We start from the raw sequence: 22,495 nt of genomic DNA, 5'->3' as shown, positions 1-22,495 counted from the left end.
AGCACTCTTAAGAGCTAAGATTCTTTAGGAATACCTTTTATCTTTACTAAGATCTACTCTTAACTTTGAGAGGAAATTCTTAGAAAACATCATAATTCTAAGTGTTCTGACTCCTGTGTAATTGTTATTTTTCTGTCATGTTTATGTTCCTATGGTGACACCTGGTGCTAGAATTTGGTACTACATCTACATGTATTCCTTTGTAACGTAGCCGTTGTCTGTCAGTTACTTGTCAGTTTGATGAGATGCATGCAATAAAAGGACGTATACACAGCAGGTGAAGACATCTAAAACAATTCAATGCACTCCCCCGGACATCGCTTCGACAAAAATGGCATCTGCAGACGATGGCAAAGGACAGCTAACACTGGACACACGGTCACAAACAGGCAGGTCCAACGTGTCAGTGGCTAGTAGTGCCGCAATGAAAGCAAAAGCCAAAGCAGAAGCATTTAAAGTAAAGATTGCTTATGCTGAGAAAGAAGCCGCAATGCTTAGAGAAAGTGCCCGTATTGAGGAAGAGAAACAGAGAGTGTTGGCTGAGGCAGCACGTCGCCAAGCAGAGGTGGAAGCAGACCTCCACATTCTACAGCTGCAGAGGGAGGCATCAGCAGCATCCAGTAAGGCAGAGGTCTACCAGGCTGCAGTCGACTGGAAGGACAAGCAGCGTCTTGATTTTGGATTTGAAGAAGAGAGAACTCAGCGCACCGGGAGTATGTGCTCAACGCTCCAGTGCCATACGCTCTGCAGCCATTTCCTGAACCACGGCCTTCACACGAGCCACCCAACCGTCCTCAGCCCCCAACAAGTCCTCAGCACCCTCTTCAGCCATGCCCTCATGGAGCAAACGACGCACGGCTGAAAGGAAACGATGACATCGGCCAACCGGTCAGCCCAGCACCAGTTTGCCCTCCACCAATTCGCCCTGCACCAACCCATCCAACACCAGCTCGTCCCTTTTCTTATGCGGCATCAGACGTCTACCCCGGGGCACCCCCTCCAATGCCTGACTTCGCCACCTACCTGATAAGGAGAGAAATGGTCAGCTCAGGATTGACCCAATTTGACGACCGTCCAGAGAACCACTGGGCATGGAAAACATCTTTCCAGAGCATCACACATGACCTCAACCTGACGCATCGAGAAGAACTCGACCTCCTTGTCAAATGGCTCCGCCCAGAGTCATCCACACAGGCCAAGCGCCTCAGGTCAGTCCACGTAACCAGTCCAGCGAAGGCAGTCAACATCATCTGGGAGTGCCTTGAGGACTGCTACGGCTGTCCTGAAGTCATCGAGCACGCTCTGCTGAAAAGGCTTGAAGACTTGCCCCGCATCTCGAACAAGGGTCCTCGCCAGCTGAGAGAGCTGGGAGACCTGCTACAGGAGCTGGAGTCTGCGAAGTGGAGTGGACTCACACCAGGACTTGCATACCTTGACACAGCACGGGTGTAAACCCCATAGTGGGAAAACTATCCTACAACCTTCAAGAAACATGGGTCACACAAGGCTCCAGGTACAAAGAACAGCACAGGGTAGCCTTTCCACCCTTCTGTTTTTTTGTGCAGTTCATCTGCAATCAAGCTAAGACTAGAAATGACCCAAGTTTTATCTTCCTCTTGTCCAGCTGTGCAAACAGCATCAAGGCAGACAGGACGGGCAGGGTAAGCAACAAACCATCTATCTCTGTGAAGAGGACTGAGGTGTCATCAGCTCAAACCTCCTATGTCAGCCATCCAGAGAAATCAGCTCATGAGCCAGACAAGCACTGCCCCATCCATAACAAGCCCCATCCCCTCTTTAAATGCCGCGCCTTTAGGAACAAACCACTGGATGAGCGCAAAGCATTTCTGAAGGAAAACTTCATCTACTACCGGTGCTGTGCCTCCACCAAACATGTTGCAAAGGACTGCAAAATGTCTATGAAATGCAGAGAGTGTGACAGCGAAAAGGATGTGTCTGCCTTGCACCCTGGGCCCAACCCTTCGCTGCCCGAAGAGACCAAAGGCAACCCAGAACAGCATGAAGAGCAGCTTGACGTCACCGCCAAATGCACTGAAATATGCAGCACTCCTTCTCAGCCCAGGTCATGCTCCAAAATATGCCTGGTGAAAGTTTTCCCCACAAGTCTTCTTGAAAAAGCCCAACGTGTATACGCAGTGTTGGATGGGCAGAGCAACCGCTCGCTTGCCAAGACACAGTTCTTCAACCTGTTTGGCATCAAAGGCAACCCCTCTCCCTACACTCTGAGGACGTGCTCAGGCACAGTTGAGACGGCGGGGAGAAAGGCCTGCAACTTCACAGTGGAGTCACTTGATGGGAAATCGACAGTGGCTCTCCCTCCCCTCATAGAATGCAACTCAATGCCAGACGACAAAGCAGAAATCCCGACACCTGAGATAGCCCAGCACTTCCCTCACCTCACTCCAGTGGCCAACAAGATTCCACCCCCAGAATCGGTTGCTCAGATCCTCCTTCTCCTGAGTAGAGACATCTTAAGCGTGCACAAGATACGTGTGCAGTACAACGGACCCCACAACACGCCCTATGCACAGAGCTTAGATTTGGGCTGGGTTAACGTGGGAGAGATCTGCCTTGACGGAGCACATCAGCCTGCTAAAGCCAACGTCTGCAAGACAAACGTGCTGTCCAATGGCAGAGCTTCATTCTTCACTCCATGCACTAAAAACGTCCAGCTGAAAGAGAAGATAGAACCTCATTCTCTGCACTTACCTGCCTCATCGTGTGAGTTCAGACCACCATGCTCCAGTGCTGACACAAATCACCTCGGAGACAGTGTCTTCGCGAGGAACACAGACAAAAACAGATAAAAAGATCGCCCTCTCCATCGTAGACAATGTTTTCCTGGACGTGATGGACAAAGGAGTGCACCTTGGAGATGACAACCACTGGGTGGCGCCACTGCCATTCCGCTCACCAAGGAGACGGCTGCCAAACAATAAAGAACGGGCTGCATAGAGACTGTCTTCCTTGCAGCGCACCTTTCAAAGGAAAGCAGGTATGAAAGAACACTTTTTTGAATTCATGCAAGCTGAACCCGCTCCACCCCTGAAGACTGGTGAGGAGTGTTGGTATTTGCCGACATTTGGCGTTTACCACCCCCAAAAGCCCAACAAAATCAGAGTGATGTTCGATTCAAGTGCGCAGTTCCACAACGTCTCACTCAATGACATTCTTCTCAGAGGGCCCGACCTCAACAACACACTGATAGGCATCCTGCTGCGCTTCAGGAAGGAGCAGATTGCCATCACCGCTGACATCGAACAGATGTTTTTCAAGTTTCAAGGTGAGAGAAGACCACCGAAATTATCTACGCTTCCTGTGGTACAAGGATAACTGCCCTGACAAAGAAATTGTTGATTACAGAATGACTGTTCATGTCTTTGAAAACAGTCCATCCCCAGCCGTGGCAATATATGGACTGCGGCGAACTGCAGAGCTTGGCGAAGCAGAGTACGGCACAGATGCCAAAGAGTTTGTGCTACGCAACTTTTATGTTGACGACGGGATCACCTCCGTGGCTAGTGAGGAAATAGCCATAGACCTGCTGAAAAGAACACAGAGAATGCTGTCAACAGCGAACCTGAAGCTTCACAAAATGGCGTCCAACAGCACCGCTGTAATGGAGACTTTCCTCCCTGAGGACAGAGCCAATGAACTCAAAGACCTTGATCTGAGCTCTGATCCTCTACCCCTGCAGCGGAGTCTTGGCATTAGCTGGGACTTGAAAAGCGACTGCTTCACATTCAGGGTGTCAAGGAGCACCCAACCATTCACGCGACGAGGAACGCTCTAGAGATGGTCCTCTAGGACCTGTCTCTCCCATCACAACACAAGGAAGAGACTTCACCTCTCTGCAACAGAACTGGGACGATCCTCTCCCTACAGAAAAGAGGACTCAGTGGGAAACATGGACTGCATCGCTTGTGGACCTTGAGCACCTCCACATTCCACGGCCATATGTGCCAGTCTCACTCTCGCAGGCCCAAGACATAGAGCTGTGCATTTTTTCAGATGCTTCTGTTCTGGCCATTGCTGCTGTAGCGTATCTGCAAGTCACAGACTCAGAAGGACAGTGTCATGTGGGGTTTGTGATGAGTAAGTCTAAGCTCGCCCCTTTCCCTGCTCACACTATCCCACGTCTGGAACTGTGTGCTTCTGTGCTTGCCCTCGAGCTCACGGAGATCATAAAGGAGGAGATAGACACAGCACTTCATGTGAAGTTCTACACTGACAGCCGCGTGGTCCTGGGCTACGTCCACAACACCACCAGGAGGTTTCACGCATACGAAAATCCAACTCACCTGACCAGTGGCATTATGTCCGGACTGCCCAAAACCCAGCTGACCATGCCACCAGGCCTATGCCGCCACCTCACTTGCTACTCACCAACTGGTTCTCCGGGCCAGCCTTCCTTCAACAGCCAGATGCTGCAGAAAGCAAAGGAAAGTGCTTTCAACTCATAGACCCCGACCTGGATGTTGAAATCCGACCACAGGTAACCGTACTGATAACCAAGGTGACACACCAGCCTCTGGGCTCGCATAGGTTTCAGCGCTTTTCAAGCTGGAAATCTCTTGTGAGAGCTGTGGCCACACTCACCCATGTAGCAAAGTCATTCTCACAATCTTCAGACTCAGAGACTTGTAAGAAATGGCATCACTGCATCAAACCTTGCACTGCAGAATTTTCACAAGCGAAATCTACAATCATCAAAACTTTGCAACAAGAAATGTACCAGGGTGAAGTTGATCCCCCATTCACTTACACAGGACTCGATGTCTTTGGCCCTTGGAGTGTAGTGGCACGCCGAACTAGAGGGGGCAGCGCTGAGAATAAAAGGTGGGTCGTCATATTCAGCTGCCTAAGCACCAGAGCTGTTCATCTGGAAGTGATAGAGTCAATGTCGACTTCAAGCTTCATCAATGCCTTCCGGCGCTTCCTCGCCATCAGAGGGCCAGTGCAACATCTTCGATCAGACCGAGGCAAGAACTTCGTTGTTGCCTGCAGAGAGCTGCAAATTAACACATCAGACCCAGAGATCAACGGCTTCCTTCAGGATCGAGCCTGCACCTGGACATTCAAATCTCCACATTCTTCCCACATGGGAGGAGCCTGGGAGAGAATGATTGAAGTCGCATGGCGCGTCCACGACGGCCTCCTGCTAAAAAACAGCTCAACTAGACTCACACACGACTGAGGTCATGGCCATCATGAACTCTCCACCTTTGACCCCCATCTCATCAGATACAGACACTCCCCCAAGTCCTCTCCCATGCGATGCTGCTGACCCAAAGTCTCCACCAGGAGACTTCACAATCGATCACCTGCACAAAAGTCAGTGGCGCCAAGTCCAGAGTCGAGCAGACTCTTTCTGGAAAAGATGGAGGCAGGAATATTTAACAACCCTGCAGCCAAGGAGAAAGTGAACTGAGAACAAACCCAACCTACAAACCCAACCTACAGGAAGGTGATACGTCCGTAAGTGTTCAATGAAGGAGATACTGATAGTTATGAAAGAGTTACATAACTGTTACAGCGTAACATTTCTAAAGATAATAAGTAACAAAATGTTCGTTTTAATGTATGTCTACTTGTGTGTTAGCATGACATGTCTAGCCACTCTGTGTTTTGCTACCTAGTAACCTAGCAACCAAATACCGCTACGTATGAGATCATTGAATCTGATAACAGCCGTTTACATTTATGTGAATATGTCTGACAGCTTAAAGAGGCGTCACTTACTGACTTTCTGTATTTTTATGTCTTTGTAGTTTTACGGAACTGAATGGAATGAAAGTGAGAGATGGAAAAGAAGTGAAATTAGTTCAAGTAAAGTTTCATGGAAGAAAAGTCCCACTCTTCATTTTATTCTCGTTAGCCATCTGTCAGTGCTTTGTAATGGACACAACTGCCAGGACAGAATATTAAGAATTTTCTTAGAATTTGGCCACTAGGAGTAACTCTTTGCGCTAAGAATCTTTAGGAATACGGCCCCAGGACTTAATCTACTTCTCCTTTGAATGACTCACGTTCTTTCCTGGCTGCTGCTGCTAGCCACATCACTAGCTTATTCCTCGTCTCCCGTCCCTTCATGTCCTGCACCTGCTGAGTTGTTTCCTGGCTTGTTGTTGTAGGTTGTCTGATACATTGTTGTTACTTGGGAGGTCACGGTCAACTTCATTGTCTGCCTGGAGATTCTGGGTACTGTGGTTGGACACCTGACCCTGCCTCTCCTCCATTTCATAAGGTTGAAATGGAGATCACTGAGTTAAGTTATGGTCAACTATAACTAGTAATTGTGTCAGCCATGGGGCTTGGTGCTGACCAGATCTGGTAGGGGGTTTCCTTACGAAGGCCACCCTTTCTGCCACCTTGACCACTGTGTAGCTGGCGAGAAGAACTTGAAAGGATCCCTGCCACCATCTAGATTCCCAGTGTTTCTTTCTGAACGTCTTTACCACCACCCAATCACCTGGATTCAAAGAGTAGAGGGCTGCTTTTACCTGCTGAGAAATCTGAGAGAGAGCAGCAGAAAAGTTCTTGCAGTAATGCAACATGTCATTCTCACACAGCTCAGTAGACGGGATTACAGGAACGACTCCCAAGGCTGGTGGATGTCCAAACAGTATCTAAAATGAACTGAGATTTACTCTGGACCTGTTCCTCATTCTCGTGTACATCAGTACCACAGGCACCACCTGTATACATGGCATCCCTTAAAGTATCCCCCCTTTGTGACACATGGTGCAAATCATGTGTCAACTCCTCATTGGGAGGAAAAAAGTTTAGGTAGACATGTTTGCCATCAAACTCTAAAAACAAATAAAAAAAATAAAAAATGAAAGCCTTTGTTTCCAAAGTTCAGCAAACATCATAAACAACACCAAAAGTATAATCTAAGTCAGTTTAAATTCTAACAGATTTTCAACTCCTCCTTTTTCTTCTTTCGCAGTGGCCTTTACAGTGTGGTAAATGCGTAACCTTTGCCTTTTATGTTAAAGACAAACCAGTACTGACTGTCTGGGAGAACAAGAACACAAAAAAAAACATTCAACAAATCAATAACTAAGAAATATTGTGCATTCGGATGCACTTGAGATAAAACAGTATATGGAGTTGGCACATTTGGCGCTTTTGGCCGTACAGTACTATTTACTTCCTGCCGGTCTTGTTTAAATCTCCACTCTGTAGGTTGCTCCTTTTCTCTTATTTTCTTAACAGGAAAAATAGGAGTGCGTGACAGAGAATTGTCACATGGGATAATCTCAAACTATTTCTTACTCTTGCAACATGTTGCAGGAACTGCCATCTGGGGAATTCCTTGTTGGCACGTTTTTTCAGTCCCAGTGAAAAATTACACATGTAGTCCCTTAATGATGTACTTTATCTCCCTTTGGACTTTGTTGGTTCATGTGACCGTTCCCAGTGTAGCAGAAGAATAAGATAAAAGTATATCATATCAGTTCGATCGAAGTTTTCATGCAATGTTGCGAAGACCTTCTGAACGTCTCTATGCCTTCATTAGCTGCACAGACCACAGGACGTAAGCACATTTCTTTAAACTATTTAAACTGTTTATGTCACTTCAAATTGCATTGCTGATAGTGTTTCTTGGTCACATTTTTTACTTTATGAAATTTAACATGTGACTGATTTTGCCTTTCTGTCATCTTGGTGCATTGAAAACCTGTATTCATTTCCTCCTCATTCATTGAACTATGATGTTATGATGTTTTACTCATGGACACACTGATAACTCTCCATTGTAAATGTTTCTTGTGCATTCATAACGTGTGATTTCCCTCCCAGATTTGATTTCTGACTATTTGTTTAGGAATCATTTAAAATGTGTTAGTTGTGATTTATGTGTCTGAAACGTGCATCTTTTACAACTTAAATGTATGTATTTACTTGAGGATTGTTAACAGCATGTTCAAAAAGGACATTTCTTAAAAACACTTTTTTTCCACAGTTAAGTCCTCATTTAATCTATCTGATCAACTTCTTTCTCTCCATAACTCTCACTTTTCTTCTCGCAGCTCTGCTGTTTTCCAGACATGACAAACAACAGTAGTGTGAATCCTTATTATTTTCAGTTCACAGTGTTTACAGACTACGGGCCCCTCAAATATCTTTTCTTCACACTATGTCTGTTGTTTTACATGACTATAATCTTTGCTAATGTTGTTATAATTATAACAATCTGCCAGGAGAAGTCTCTGCATCAGCCCATGTTTATATTCATCTGCTGTCTATCTGTTAACGCTCTGTTTGGCTCGTCTGGATTCTTTCCCAGGTTTCTGATGGATATTCTGTCTGACACTCATTTGATCTCACGTCCGACTTGTTTCATTCAGATGTATGTTATTTACCTGTATATTTCATCTGATTATAAATTTGTCACTATCATGGCCTATGATAGATATATTGCTATTTGCCAGCCTTTACACTATCACAATATAATGACATCTAAGATGGTACTAGGTCTGATACTACTTAATATAATCTATTCTGCATGTGTGTGTGTGTTTGGTGTCTTCTTTATTGCTCGTTTAACTTTGTGTGGAAACAAACTGGAAAGCACTTTCTGCTCTAACTGGCCTGTGGCAAAGCTCACGTGTAACAACAACTATAAGAGTAACCAGATTGTGGGTCAGGTGTTTATGATCCTGTTTCTTAGCCCCCTGGTCTTTGTCCTGTACACGTACCTGCGTATTCTGCTTGTCTGTAGGAGAAGCTCGTCTGAATTCAGATGGAAAGCGTTTCAAACCTGTCTGCCTCACACTGTATCATTTTTCACCATAATGTTCTCTCTCTTCTGTGAGCAAACATTTAGTCGTTATACCGTTGTTGAAATGAGTCCAGTCATTGCAATTCTTTCATCTTTGGCATATGTGGCCCTTCCTCCCATTACTAATCCTCTAGTTTATGGATTGAAACTGCCACAAATCAGAGCAGTGATTGTTTTGAAGAGCGCATCCTACATCCAAATGTTAAAAGTCAACATGCACATTGTTAGCAGATAAACGTTCAGTTAGGTGTTACTCTCAAATTAAGGAGACAATAGACTGTTAAAAAAAGAAAAAAAAGAAAAAGAAACTTGCTGTTATGTTTTTGGTTGCACAAATTAAAAGGGTGTTTTTTAGAAATCATACAAAAAGTTCCCCTCTTTGCAGATAAAAGCCCAACATGCAAACATTAAATGTAACTGGAATTGTAAGACAGTGCTGAAGCTTGTAATTCTGTAATCTATGCTGCAGTTTCTGCTGCCATCAGTATCTGTGCTGTTCCTCCTTTGTAAACTGCACACGACTTTCTTTGCAAATTGTCCAAACCTGTGTGTCTCGCATTATGTCTTTTGTCACATTTTCTTTCCCTCTTTTCTGCGAACTGTCAATGACTTATTACCAGACTGTTAAAATGAGTTCAGAAACGTATTTGCTAATTCTTCACATTAATACTCCCCTTGTTTATGGACTGAAACGGCCACAAATTAGAACAATGATCTTCTTTAGGGTACACAAAGTCTCCTAAAGAAGATCATTGTCATCACACCCAAGCTTTGAAGTCTATGTACACATTACTAGCTATTAATGAAGCTTTTACCATCTGTCGTTCACAAAATTCATTTTAACAGTGGTGTGAAATGTTCTTTGTGATTGCAGAACAACAAAAAAAGAAAACTACTCATGAAATATGATGAATAAGATACTACTCTTGGCTTTTTACTTAATATCCAAAGAAACATGTCTTTGTCAAGCTTAAACAGTTTGTTTGATGTTATTAAATGTTTGGTTGAATTCATTATGTATCAAACAACCTCCAGTGTTAAATCCTCGTCATGTGATTTCTTTCATCAATTTTTATTTGTTATTTATGAACAATGTAATGTGTCCATGATAATTACCCAAATAAAAAAAATGGTACATATTGTACTTCCCCACTTTACAGTATTTCACTGAAATATGTAGACAGTGTCTTGTCAATAAAAATGTCCACAAAGGGTAGTTTAGGGTGTAGTGTAGGGGCTAGAAACGGTTACACACATTAGTAGTTGGGTGCCAGACAGGAAGTTAATATCCATCCATCCATCTTCTGTAACCGCTTGTTCCTGTGAAGGGTCGCGGAGGGGCTGGAGCCTATCCCAGCAGTCATCGGGCGAGAGGCGGGGTACACCCTGGACAGGTCGCCAGTCTATCATAGGGCTAAGACAGAGTGACAGACAACCATTCACACTCACACTCACACCTACGGCCAATTTAGAATCACCAATTAACCTACGAGCATGTCTTTGGACCGTGACACAGGGAGAACATGCAAACTCCACACAGAAAGGCCTAGTCGGCCCCTGGATTCGAAACCAGGACCTCCTTCCTGTGAGGCTTCAGTGCTAACCACCACGCCATAATCCTGTCAAATTAGATTAATCATTTAGGTGTAGGTGTGTAACCTATAGAAATTTACCGGCTAGCTGTTAATCCTACCTACAAAAATGATATCTGTGGAGAAATTAACATATCAAGTGTAATTATAAATCAAAGGGCATTTAATATTTAAAGCAGATTTATATTACTTAAACGAGCAACATAGCACAAATAAGCTACAAATCAAATTCTCTTAAGATTTTTACTTGTAAAGTTAATCAGGCAAAATAGGGGTTAAACTAAAATATCACAATTCAAAGTTCACTCATTTAACACAAATTATGGCAACACAACAACGACACTTAAGTAATCAATGTCCAAAAGGAATGAAGGGCGTTGAGATGTGTGTGTGTGTGTTAGTCCAGTTCAGTTCCAGCTTCAGGTGTGTAGGACCGTGTGGATCAGAGGGGAAAAGGTTGAGGGGCTTTTTTGGGTTGAGGGGACATAGGTGAAGCCTGGAGAGTGATGGTCAGTACTTAGCTCTACTGGGGTTTTCTCCAGCCTGTGATGGGCCAGTTTTTTTCTTTTTACAATATTTATTTCACTCTTTTTCTTCTAATAGCAGGCAGATTTGAATGAATCAGTCATTTGTTAACTGACCATTTTTTTTTCTCACTCCTTTCCCCCACTCCTTTTCCTTTCAGGAGGTAAAGGGCTGTTCTGCAGTTTTATCTTTCTGCCACAAGGGTTAGGGTTAGGGTTAGGGTAAAGCGGGCCCTGCATGAAAACCTTAAAAGCCAACATGCACTTGTACCAAAAAACAAATCTTTTACCTTCTGTTATTTACAAATATGCATACCGTATGTTAAATGTATTTCATCAAAGATTTTTTTGCTGAGACATTCATTTTAAGGAGATGGTCATTGAAAAAAAAAAAACAAGTGTTGCAAAGTTGATATAGAACAAGAACTTTGCTACATTAGGTTGCACTCACATATTTAGGTTAAAATACAAAGCAGATGTCTCCTTTGTCATTTAATATCCTGTATTCTTTTCCATATTCATGGTGAATACAAACGTCACAATTTGGAATGAGGAGTTTCTGAATCTGAACTTTTGTAATTTAGTTTAATTAATTTTAATTTACTACCCTCTTGAGTCATTAAATACAAAAATGTCCACTTCCAAGAAAATGCTATAAAAACTTAACTGATTAATATTTTTTCTGCTCTTTTGTATAAATCTAATAAACCACTTCAGCACATTACAAAACTACCAAAAATTCAATCATTTTGAGGATTTTAACCCTTTATATATCAGTCTGATAACTTAAATTCACTGTTGTTTTTTTACAAAAAAAAACAACAAAAAAACAAAAACACACGCATTAAAAAATTGTTATTTTCCAAAAATCTAATGTTGAAGGGGCTGGGGCATTTTTTTTTTCAAACCAGTCTTGAATATGACATTCTTAAAATAGCCTCCTAAGCTCAATAACACATTTTAAAAACAAACTCAAAACAAACATTTTATGCATAGGCCCTATAATGCGGAAATGGCAATTTAGTGTTGAACACTAAGAATGACAAATTTGACTATTTGTCTCAAAAATGAAACCCTAACATTGCAGAATGAATGATTATATTGTGTCATGACTAAAAATACAAGCTCCATCGCTTGGACAAGTGAATAGGAGTCACCCCTCACAGCTACGAAAAGTCCAAAGTGGAAAATATCTCTTGAGTCTGCAAGAGCAGGGGTGAAAGAAGACTCATCGGCTGACAACACGGTAACGAACCCAGGAAAGGAAACGACAACAAGAACAAGAAAGAAAATTAGCACAGCACCAACGAAATCAGATGCTGGAAAGGAGCTCCAAGTATGCAACTGTGGCTGGTCCAAGGTAACATCCAGTTTAGGCCTTCAAGTACGTCAAGGCTGGATGAACTGCTTGAAGTAGGCAAAGCAGGGATCTCGCATTGACCAATATCTGTCAAGAGAAAGGTCAAGTAAGGCGAGTAAAGCTTGATGGCAGGATTCAACCCACAGTCCACTGAGCATTAGTAACCTAGAGGCTGGGAGCAACTCAAGCACAACATATGAGAACCTGGAACCTAGCCAGGTGCAGCCTGCCTTGGAGAAGAACATCCAAGTCCACAGACCTCAGGTGAGATGACCAAAGTCCAGCAGCAAGAAGGAGTGGGCAACAATCGATGCAGACCTGAGCAACATCCTTGGCAAACTCAGAGGTACAGTGGTGAAGAAGTTGGAGAGGATGAGTGATCTGATCTACTCTTACGGAGCAGAAAGGTTTGGAACAAAGGAACCAAGAAAGACGGAAGCAACAACAATACCTCCCAAGTCCAGAAGGCAGCAAGAAACCGAGCGCCCTGTCAAAGAAAGAAGGGAATTGAGGAAACAATGGAAGAAATCCTCACTGAAGGAGAGAGTATGTATTGACATCCTACAAGCAGACGTGAAGGGATGCCTGGGAAGTCTGCGAAGAGCAGAAAACCTCAGAATTCGACGTAAGAGGAAGGAGAGGGCAAGAATGTCCTTCTACAAGGACCCTTTCAGATTTGTGAAAGGGCTCTTCACCACGGTAAAAGAGCAGATCACTCAAGGTTCTAAAAAGGGAGCTGGACAACAATACCTGGGACTCCAGTTGTTGCTGTTGAGTCAATCCTGAGGTGTCGTGGGCCTATCAACGAAACACAGATGAAGGAGGGTACCCACCTGATGACCCCACTGAAGCGACTGCCACTCATTCAAGATACACGACAGGTGCGGAATCAACGCCCTCTCAACACCAGCCCAGTGCTTATTCTTAGGGACATCATCAAGTCCTATGAGCTCAATGAATAAGGCAGCGAAATAACAGTTCAAGTCACTTGTGGTATCGCAGCTAATCGTTTATAATTTACATATTTATATTTGTACTGTTATTACTAATTGCTGCAAGTATAAACATTATTTCCAGGTCAAGACAACAGAAATCACACTACAGCAAGTGTTAAACAAACACAAGGATGTGTTCAAAGAGGAGTTGGGCACCCTCAAAGGAACCAAAGCTACCATTCATGTGAAACATGATGCCACCCCAAGCTTCTTCTGTCCACGGTCTGTTCCCTTTGCCATGCGAGCAAAAGTAGACGAAGAAATAGACAGACTGTTGAAAGAAGGCATAATCTCACCAGTGAAATATGCCTAATGGGCGGCGCCAGCTATGCCAATTCTGAAGTCCATTGGGACAGTAAGGCTGTGCGGAGATTACAAGCTGACTGTCAACACAGTGGCTTCCTGGAACAGTATCCAATACCCAGAGTGGAGGACCAGAGCGCTTTCTTGACAAAAGCAGTTCTCCAATTGGATATGAGTCACACAATGAATGGCCCCCAGGCTTCATGTCACGCGCACTCTCACCTGCTGAAAAGAGGTACTGTTCAGCATCAAGAAATTCCACAAATACTTATATGGCCGAGTTTTCACTATTTACACGGACCATAAGCCGCTGCTCTCTCTCTTCAATGTGAAGAAGTGTATACCTCAGATGGGTTCACCGAGAGTACAAAGATGGGCTGTGACATTAAGTGCCTATGAGTACAACATCGTATACAAGCCAAGCAAACACCATGCAAACGCAGATGCGCTCAGCAGATTGCCTCTGCCAGACTCTGCGCCTTAAAAAGAGATGACTGAACAAATGTTGATGATGGATGAACTGGAAGATAGGCTAGCTGACACTACCCACACAAATTAAACGTTGGACAGCTAAAGATGTCATCTTTTCCCAAGTCGAAAAGGCTGGCCTGCGCAGACAGATGCTTGCTTCAAGCCATGCTCTCTCAACGCAATTGACAGAATCTTCTCGACGAGAAGCTCAGGTTCGGGGGAACCTGCCTGCCCTGACGGAACGTTTGCCGCCGGATACATGATGTACTCCTGGGAGAAGTGGAGGGTCGTGTGCCTGGCGATTCTTTCCGTAAAGGACATCGAGGATCTTTATATATTCGGAACCATGATAACAGGCTTTCTGCTGATTGGATTAGGCACTGCCCTGGTGTATCGGAAAATTAGGAAGACGGGGTCAGCAGTCCAAAGCCCCATGAAGCTGCCCAACTTGATTGATGGAGTGAACAGAGCTGTTAGCGCTCAGACTGTGGCCGGTAACCGCACCATGGAGAACTCCATGGAGAGAGCTATCAGCGCACTGACTTTGGTTTTAAATCGCAACATGGATAACACCTTGGAGAGACTGACTGTGATTATAAACTGCAACATGGATAACACCTTGGACAGGGCTGTTCAGGCTCTGAATGCGGTCAGTAACTGCAATATGGAAAACATCTTGAGGAAGCTTTCGGCCTGCAAGGCGGATGAACAGATTTGAAGACTAGAATGGACAAACAGAGTAAGTCGTGTCTATTGAAATGCGACTACTCGCCCTAACCCAAACAATCATATTCTAATCTGCATTCCGGAGCCAGCCGGCCTTGGCCAAGGCCGCTGCTGGAACAAACCCCCCAGGAGATCGCTGCAGTGAGACGCTCTGTCTCATCCCTGCTCCCTTCCTTCATGGACACCTGTTGATGGTTGACTCCGTCTGGGACCCAATCAGGGACGTCTCCATGGCAACCTGCTGTGTTATCGTGATGACATCCTGTGAACTGAGGCACTGACTGGAGGCTAGACGAAGCGACTCTCCAGGCTTATGTACACACATGCACAAAGACACTCACACACATGCACATATGCAATTCACCTCCCTACCCCCCAATCCCACGCCTTCGCAGCTTTACCCATCCAGTGCAACAGGCGGGGTCCGAAGGCCACGCCGTAGTTGGCGGTGGCCGGGGGATGCCTGTCTACGCTGGAACACCTCCACCCCCCTTTCCCCTCCCCCGATGCAAGTTGTTTTGACTTCTTACGTTGTGAAGTGTGCTCATATGTGCTTATGTTGCTGAGGTTTTTTTCCTGGTCCCACACTGTACTCTCCTCAGAGGAGTGTAGTCTGGGAGCTGTTTTTTTCTCCTCTTCTCTCCTCTTGTTTTTCTCCCCTTTCCTGCCCCCAATTTTCCAAAATGGCTCCGCGGAGGGTAGCCACGGTCCATTCTTTTGGACCAAAGCAAATTCCTTGTATGTGTAAACATGCTTGGCCAATAAAGTCTGATTCTGATTCTGATTCTGATCAACAAAAGAAAATGGAACTGAGTGTGAGGGATGGATGTGTGCTCTGGCGAGCCAGAGTGATTATCCCCACCAATGGCAGAGACAAGATGTTGAAGCTCCAGACTCACATGGGCATGTCAAAGATGAAAGGCATGGCGAGGTCATATGTATGGTGGCAAGTATGGATGGTAACACTGAAAGTGAAGTGCAGTCATGTGAGGAGTGTCAAAAACACCACAAGTCAGCACCCAATGCAACATTACGCCCCTGGGAATTTTCCAGAGTCGCCGTGGTTAAGGATCCATGTGTACTACGCAGGGCCTTACCTTGGTGAGACATCTCTGCTCATTGTGGACGTCTGTGAAGGTTCTCAGTCATCCAGGTCATGGTTTGAGGATTAAATGGGAAACTCCTACTGAAACTTACTTACAACCAGAAACCGGCAAAGCTATTTTCTGTTGACAGTTGGGTACTTACCTGTCGTTGGGGGAGGGGACCCTTGTCCATCAGGGGTGTGTCAAGGTGTGAATGGGGTTGAAACTTCTTGGGGACAGAAGTTAAAGCTGTATTGTAAATAGATGTTTTTATGTATGTTCTCTTTTTCTTTAAACGGATTAATGTTAAACTGAATTAAAAAAGTAAATAAATAAATGCCCATGCAAAAATTAAATGTAGCTGGCATTGCTGAAGCTTGTACTTCTGTAATCTATGCTGCAGTTTCTGCTGCCATCAGTATCAACACCTGGTGCAGCATTATAAATTTGTCTTTTATTTGCATTTATTTGACGTTGCTGAGGAAAACCACTCCTGAGTTGACAAGTGAACAATAAGGGGGGAACAGAGAAGTTTAAGTGTAAGTCTGTGAGTCCAGAACACAACAATAATGACCACAAATGAACAATTGTATTTCCTGTTTTTATTCTGTACGCTTCTTCCTGATTTACTTCTTGTGTTCCGACACCTCTGATTAGATTATGATTGGTTTCTACTTGCATGTTCGTCTCTCATTAGTTTCACCTGTGTCTTGTCAAGCCCTCTGCCCATGTATGTATATAGTCCGGCCTTTCCCTTTGTTCATTGTCACTGTCATCTGTGCTGTTACCCCGTTGATGTTTCCTCATGTTCAAGAGTCCTTGTCTTTTGGTCTTTTTGGTCTTCTCTTGCTTTTTTGGATTTGTGTTTTGAATACCCTTTCTTCCCTGCAGCGCTTTATGTTCCCAAATCTGTAAGGCTCTGGCCTCCCCTTGTGTCCTGTGTCTGGATTCATCACCTGCGAGACGTGATAGGACTGACCTTTAACATTAAACGTCCAATGGGATTCTGGCCATGATGCAAGGTGGAATTTATAACGGAGAGAAACGTGTGTGGATTTGTATCTGAGTTCTGTACTTCTACTGTCTGATCTAATCTTTTATTTAAATAAAAACCTCTGAATTTCACATTTGTAACTGACAATTATTTGACCTTTGTGTCAAACGTGGCTCACAGATTTTCGAGTAGTGGGCTATCTAATGAATATTGTGAACATATAATTAAAATTTTAGTTTATTTCTGAATTTAATGCTTTTCTTTTTGTGCACTACTTCATGTAAACCAGGGGCGTCAAACTCATTTTAGTTCAGGGGCCACATTCAGTCCAATTTGATCTCAAAGGGGCTGGACCAGTAACATAACGACATAACAACTAATAAACTAGACAATTCCCCTGCGGGAAATCGCGAGAGTGATGCAGTGGCCGCAGCAGTCTGCGATACCATGCTATATTGCTGTGATAGTACGATGCTACGATGCTATGATGATGCTACTATGCCAAGATGCTACTACAATGCTATGATGCTAAGATACTAAGATGCTATGATACTAAGATGCTACAAAGCTAAGATACTATGTTGCTACGATGCTAAGATGCTACAATGCAATTATACTAAGATGCTATGATGCTTTAATGATCACCTGTTCATATAGTCATAATATAATCCTGGTGAAAATATTTGCGACTTACGTTGCAAATAATTTCATGTTTGACTACAAAAAGTAATGGTCAGGTCAAGACAGGTATGAAAGTATTCGCGACTTACGTCGCGAATGTCTTTACTAAGTAGCATGTCTTTACTACCATGAGCAGCAGCTATAACAAAAAGCACAACTCAAATAGTCATTTAAGGCCTGGTTCCTTCTGACTGGATGGGTGTGAGTTTGATGTCATGCAGGGTACAACAAACCAAACAGGATGAGGAGGATGCAGTAGGCCTGGCTGAGAGAGAGAGACACTGAGAAATGGTCCTCCTTTACGCCCTTCTACAAACTGAAGGGCAGGTACAGGCAGCAGAGCCCTCCCAGCTCCACCTGAAAGCCAGCATCAAATAAGGAAGAGAGTGGGAGGGATCTCACTAGGATCCCCAGACAAAGAACGAGCAAATCGTAACAATTGATCGTTAATCATAATAATTTTAACAATAAAACTCATTACTCCTACCTGAACAATAGTTTAACAGTTTACGGCACAGTCTTACAGTTAGATAAACAATAATATTAAACTTAACACATCCAGGCTGTAACAAGGAATCAGCGATGAAGTGAAGACCTTCAAATTGTCCTGCGAGTCCAGCTCTTTGTCTCATGTTGGACGTCACTGCAGTCTGTCTGGATCAGCTGGAGGAAAACTATAGGCAGACAAACAGACATGTCAAATAATGTTATGTAACATACTTAATATAACTCTTATGAGTGTTCAACAGCTCATTATTTATTTAATTAAAAACATCATATTATATTAAATTACTCCAATTATATATATACTGTCATTAATGTTGTTGCAAGCCATAAATGTTTCCTACTTTATGTGGTGGAATAATATATTTTTCAGTTTGACACAGTTTAATTTAAAAATATCTTCCCTTTAAATTGTAAAACTTCAACATTATTACTGTGATAAGCACCCGCTAGCAAGGCGGCGAATTAGCCGGCGGCTAACCCCACTAGCCTCCGCGTTAGCTCACGGCGAACTGCCGCGGCTAATTCGTGTTTAACTCCCGCGGGTCCGCGGTTAAATCCCGGTTAGCTAGCGGTTAGTTAGCGGTTAGCTCGAGGCTAACTCCGCGGTTGAGTCCGCGGCGTTAAGGTAGCGGCTAGCTAGCTCCGTTAGCTCCGCTAGCTTGCTAACATACATGAGCTATGCTGGAAGGCTAGTCGTCGGCTAAATCACTGGGCGGCTAGTCGTTAGCGTCTGTTAGCAGTTTAGCTATTCACTGACCTAATAAGATGAAGGAAACGGGTCAGGGATGTTGTGTCAGGAGTTTCAGCAAAGCAGCCAGATATAATTTGTGTTTAAAATAAAGGAAAAGGTCAAAATGTCAGGTTCTGGCCCCCTACAGTACTGCAGTAATGGTTTGGGGGGTTTTAATGTTTTGGCAGATCATGTTTTCCACTGAGAGCTCTTTTCCCGCCTCTCGTCCCCAGCAGCTGCGTGTGTGAACGTGTGTAAGCTGGTTGGGGTCTGGTTGTCATGGCTACCAGGGTCAACTGCTCCTGTTAGAATGTCAGTTGGAAGACGGGGAAAGAGAGAGAAAATGCTGAAAAATCGCCTCGAACAGGAAGGACTTGTGGCCAAACCGTATTTCCAATCATTGAACCGACTTAACTTTGGGCATCTTGAGGCTTTCCTGAACGTCTACATATGCAGTTTGTGGGTAAAATGACGAAATGTGACCTATTCTAAGCGATTCAAAGAAAGGTTACGTCTGCTTTCCTCCAGAAATTTCCCTGCCTTTTTAACATGGCAGTCTATGGAGCTGTGGATGGGTGTTGCTGGCGCATCTTTGTGTCTGACGCCAAAACTATAAGACTTACAGCTTTAGCAGACGAATTTGAGTGAGAAGACAAATTTTCCTACGTTTCTATGTATAAATTATGTCTGTCGTGTGAAATTTGTGGCCACGGGAGCAGTTTCTGTGCAGTTTTTTGACTAACTTTCTTCTCCCCTCCTCACTCTAGCTGATGATGTCATCCACTCTAGCACAAACATTCCGCGCAATACACACCCATTATAAACCCTGAAATTTGAGTAAAAACCTACACAACTCTGAGGCTTCATAGTTTAAAAACGGTAAAAGTTGTCGACAAGTGAAGTGAATCTCTGAAGAGAAGGCAAGAGTACCTACGTTTTAAAGTTTAAATGAAGTCTCTCGGTTAAAGTATGCCAGAGCAGTTCATTGTTGAAAATGTCTGTTGAATTTTTTTTTTTTCGGGCTTCTCCATTCATTTCAATTGGGAAATTTGTCGCAGTTTTTTCGCGACTATGTCGCGAAAAAATCGTGTTTGAAAGAACTGTATAGAAGCACACCGAGTCCGATCGAGACGCACGTTTTGATGTATTTTGACCTGTGTGCGACGAACGGTATTTGAGTTGAAAAGTTTCGAAAATGCGTAGGAAAAAGTTTAATAATAACTAGACAATTCCCCTGCGGGAAATCGCGAGAGTGATGCAGTGGCCGCAGCAGTCTGCGATACCATGCTATATTGCTGCGACAGTACGATGCTACGATGCTATGATGATGCTACTATGCCGAGATGCTACTACAATGCTATGATGCTAAGATACTAAGATGCTATGATACTAAGATGCTACAAAGCTAAGATACTATGTTGCTACGATGCTTAGATGCTACAATGCAATTATACTAAGATGCTATGATGCTTTAATGATCACCTGTTCATATAGTCATAATATAATCCTGGTGAAAATATTTGCGACTTACGTTGCAAATAATTTCATGTTTGACTACAAAAAGTAATGGTCACGTCAAGACAGGTATGAAAGTATTCGCGACTTACGTCGCGAATGTCTTTACTAAGTAGCATGTCTTTACTACCATGAGCAGCAGCTATAACAAAAAGCACAACTCAAATAGTCATTTAAGGCCTGGTTCCTACTGAGTGGATGGGTGTGAGTTTGATGTCATGCAGGGTACAACAAACCAAACAGGATGAGGAGGATGCAGTAGGCCTGGCTGAGAGAGAGAGACACTGAGAAGGGTCGTCCTTTATGCTTCGCCTTCTACAAACTGAAGGGCAGGTACAGGCAGCAGAGCCCTCCCAGCTCCACCTGAAAGCCAGCATCAAATAAGGAAGAGAGTGGGAGGGATCTCACTAGGATCCCCAGACAAAGAACGAGCAAATCGTAACAATTGATCGTTAATCATAATAATTTTAACAATAAAACTCATTACTCCTACCTGAGCAATAGTTTAACAGTTTACGGCACAGTTTTACAGTTAGAAAAACAATAATATTAAACTTAACACATCCAGGCTGTAACAAGGAACCAGCGATGAAGTGAAGACCTTCAAATTGTCCTGCGAGTCCAGCTCTTTGTCTCATGTTGGACGTCACTGCAGTCTGTCTGGATCAGCTGGAGGAAAACTATAGGCAGACAAATAGACATGTCAAATAATGTTATGTAACATACTTAATATAACTCTTATGAGTGTTCAACAGCTCATTATTTATTTAATTAAAAACATCATATTATATTAAATTACTCCAATTATATATATACTGTCATTAACGTTGTTGCAAGCCATAAATGTTTCCTACTTTATGTGGTGGAATAATATATTTTTCAGTTTGACAGTTTCATTTAAAAATATCTTCCCTTTAAATTGTAAAACTTCAACATTATTACTGTGATAAGCTCCCGCTAGCAAGGCGGCGAATTAGCCGGCGGCTAACCCCACTAGCCTCCGCGTTAGCTCACGGCTAACCGCCGCGGCTAATTCGTGTTTAACTCCCGCGGGTCCGCGGTTAAATCCCGGTTAGCTAGCGGTTAGTTAGCGGTTAGCTCGAGGCTAACTCCGCGGTTGAGTCCGCGGCGTTAAGGTAGCGGCTAGCTAGCTCCGTTAGCTCCGCTAGCTTGCTAACATACATGAGCTATGCTGGAAGGCTAGTCGTCGGCTAAATCACTGGGCGGCTAGTCGTTAGCGTCTGTTAGCAGTTTAGCTATTCACTGACCTAATAAGATGAAGGAAACGGGTCAGGGATGTTGTGTCAGGAGTTTCAGCAAAGCAGCCAGATATAATTTGTGTTTAAAATAAAGGAAAAGGTCAAACATGAAGTTGTCATTCAGTCAATGAGAAGAGCTATAGCTAAGAGGCCCAGCAGCTGTGTGAAAGGGGGGTTTTAATGTTTTGGCAGATCATGTTTTCCACTGAGAGCTCTTTTCCCGCCTCTCGTCCCCTGCAGCTGCGTGTGTGAACGTGTGTAAGCTGGTTGGGGTCTGGTTGTCATGGCTACCAGGGTCAACTGCTCCTGTTCGAATGTCAGTTGGAAGACGGGGAGAGAGAGAGAAAATGCTGAAAAATCGCCTCGAACAGGAAGGACTTGTGGCCAAACCGTATTTCCAATCATTGAACCGACTTAACTTTGGGCATCTTGAGGCTTTCCTGAACGTCTACATATGCAGTTTGTGGGTAAAATGAAGAAATGTGACCTATTAAAGCGATTCAAAGAAAGGTTACGTCTGCTTTCCTCCAGAAATTTCCCTGCCTTTTTAACATGGCAGTCTATGGAGCTGTGGGTGGGTGTTGCTGGCGCATCTTTGTGTCTGACGCCAAAACTATAAGACTTACAGCTTTAGCAGACGAATTTGAGTGAGAAGACACATTTTCCTACGTTTCTATGTATAAATTATGTCTGTCGTGTGAAATTTGTGGCCACGAGAGCAGTTTCTGTGCAGTTTTTTGACTAACTTTCTTCTCCCCTCCTCACTCTAGCTGATGATGTCATCCACTCTAGCACAAACATTCCGCGCAATACACACCCATTATAAACCCTGAAATTTGAGTAAAAACCTACACAACTCTGAGGCTTCATAGTTTAAAAACGGTAAAAGTTGTCGACAAGTGAAGTGAATCTCTGAAGAGAAGGCAAGAGTACCTACGTTT

The 22,495-nt window shown here is 43.7% G+C and overlaps 1 protein-coding gene across 1 annotated transcript; it reads left to right on the top strand.

The window, feature by feature from the left end:
* Positions 1–7,793: 7,793 nt before the first annotated feature.
* LOC311488550 (olfactory receptor 4E2-like) lies at positions 7,794–10,498 on the top strand. Its single transcript, XM_084545322.1, has one exon. It carries the CDS (start codon positions 8,079–8,081, stop codon positions 9,045–9,047), a length of 969 nt encoding a protein of 322 aa, XP_084401448.1. The 5' UTR covers positions 7,794–8,078; the 3' UTR covers positions 9,048–10,498.
* Positions 10,499–22,495: the final 11,997 nt, after the last annotated feature.

The sequence above is a fragment of the Chelon labrosus genome (genome assembly GCF_963514085.1).
Source record: "Chelon labrosus genome assembly, chromosome: 5".
NCBI lineage: Eukaryota > Metazoa > Chordata > Actinopteri > Mugiliformes > Mugilidae > Chelon > Chelon labrosus.
Note: the sequence above shows the minus strand (reverse complement) of the source record. Positions and strands in the feature narration are given on the sequence as shown.

Bases quoted from the DNA above. Each gene is read 5' to 3' on its own strand.
- LOC311488550 (XM_084545322.1), top strand. From the start codon at position 8,079: ATGACAAACAACAGTAGTGTGAATCCTTATTATTTTCAGTTCACAGTG.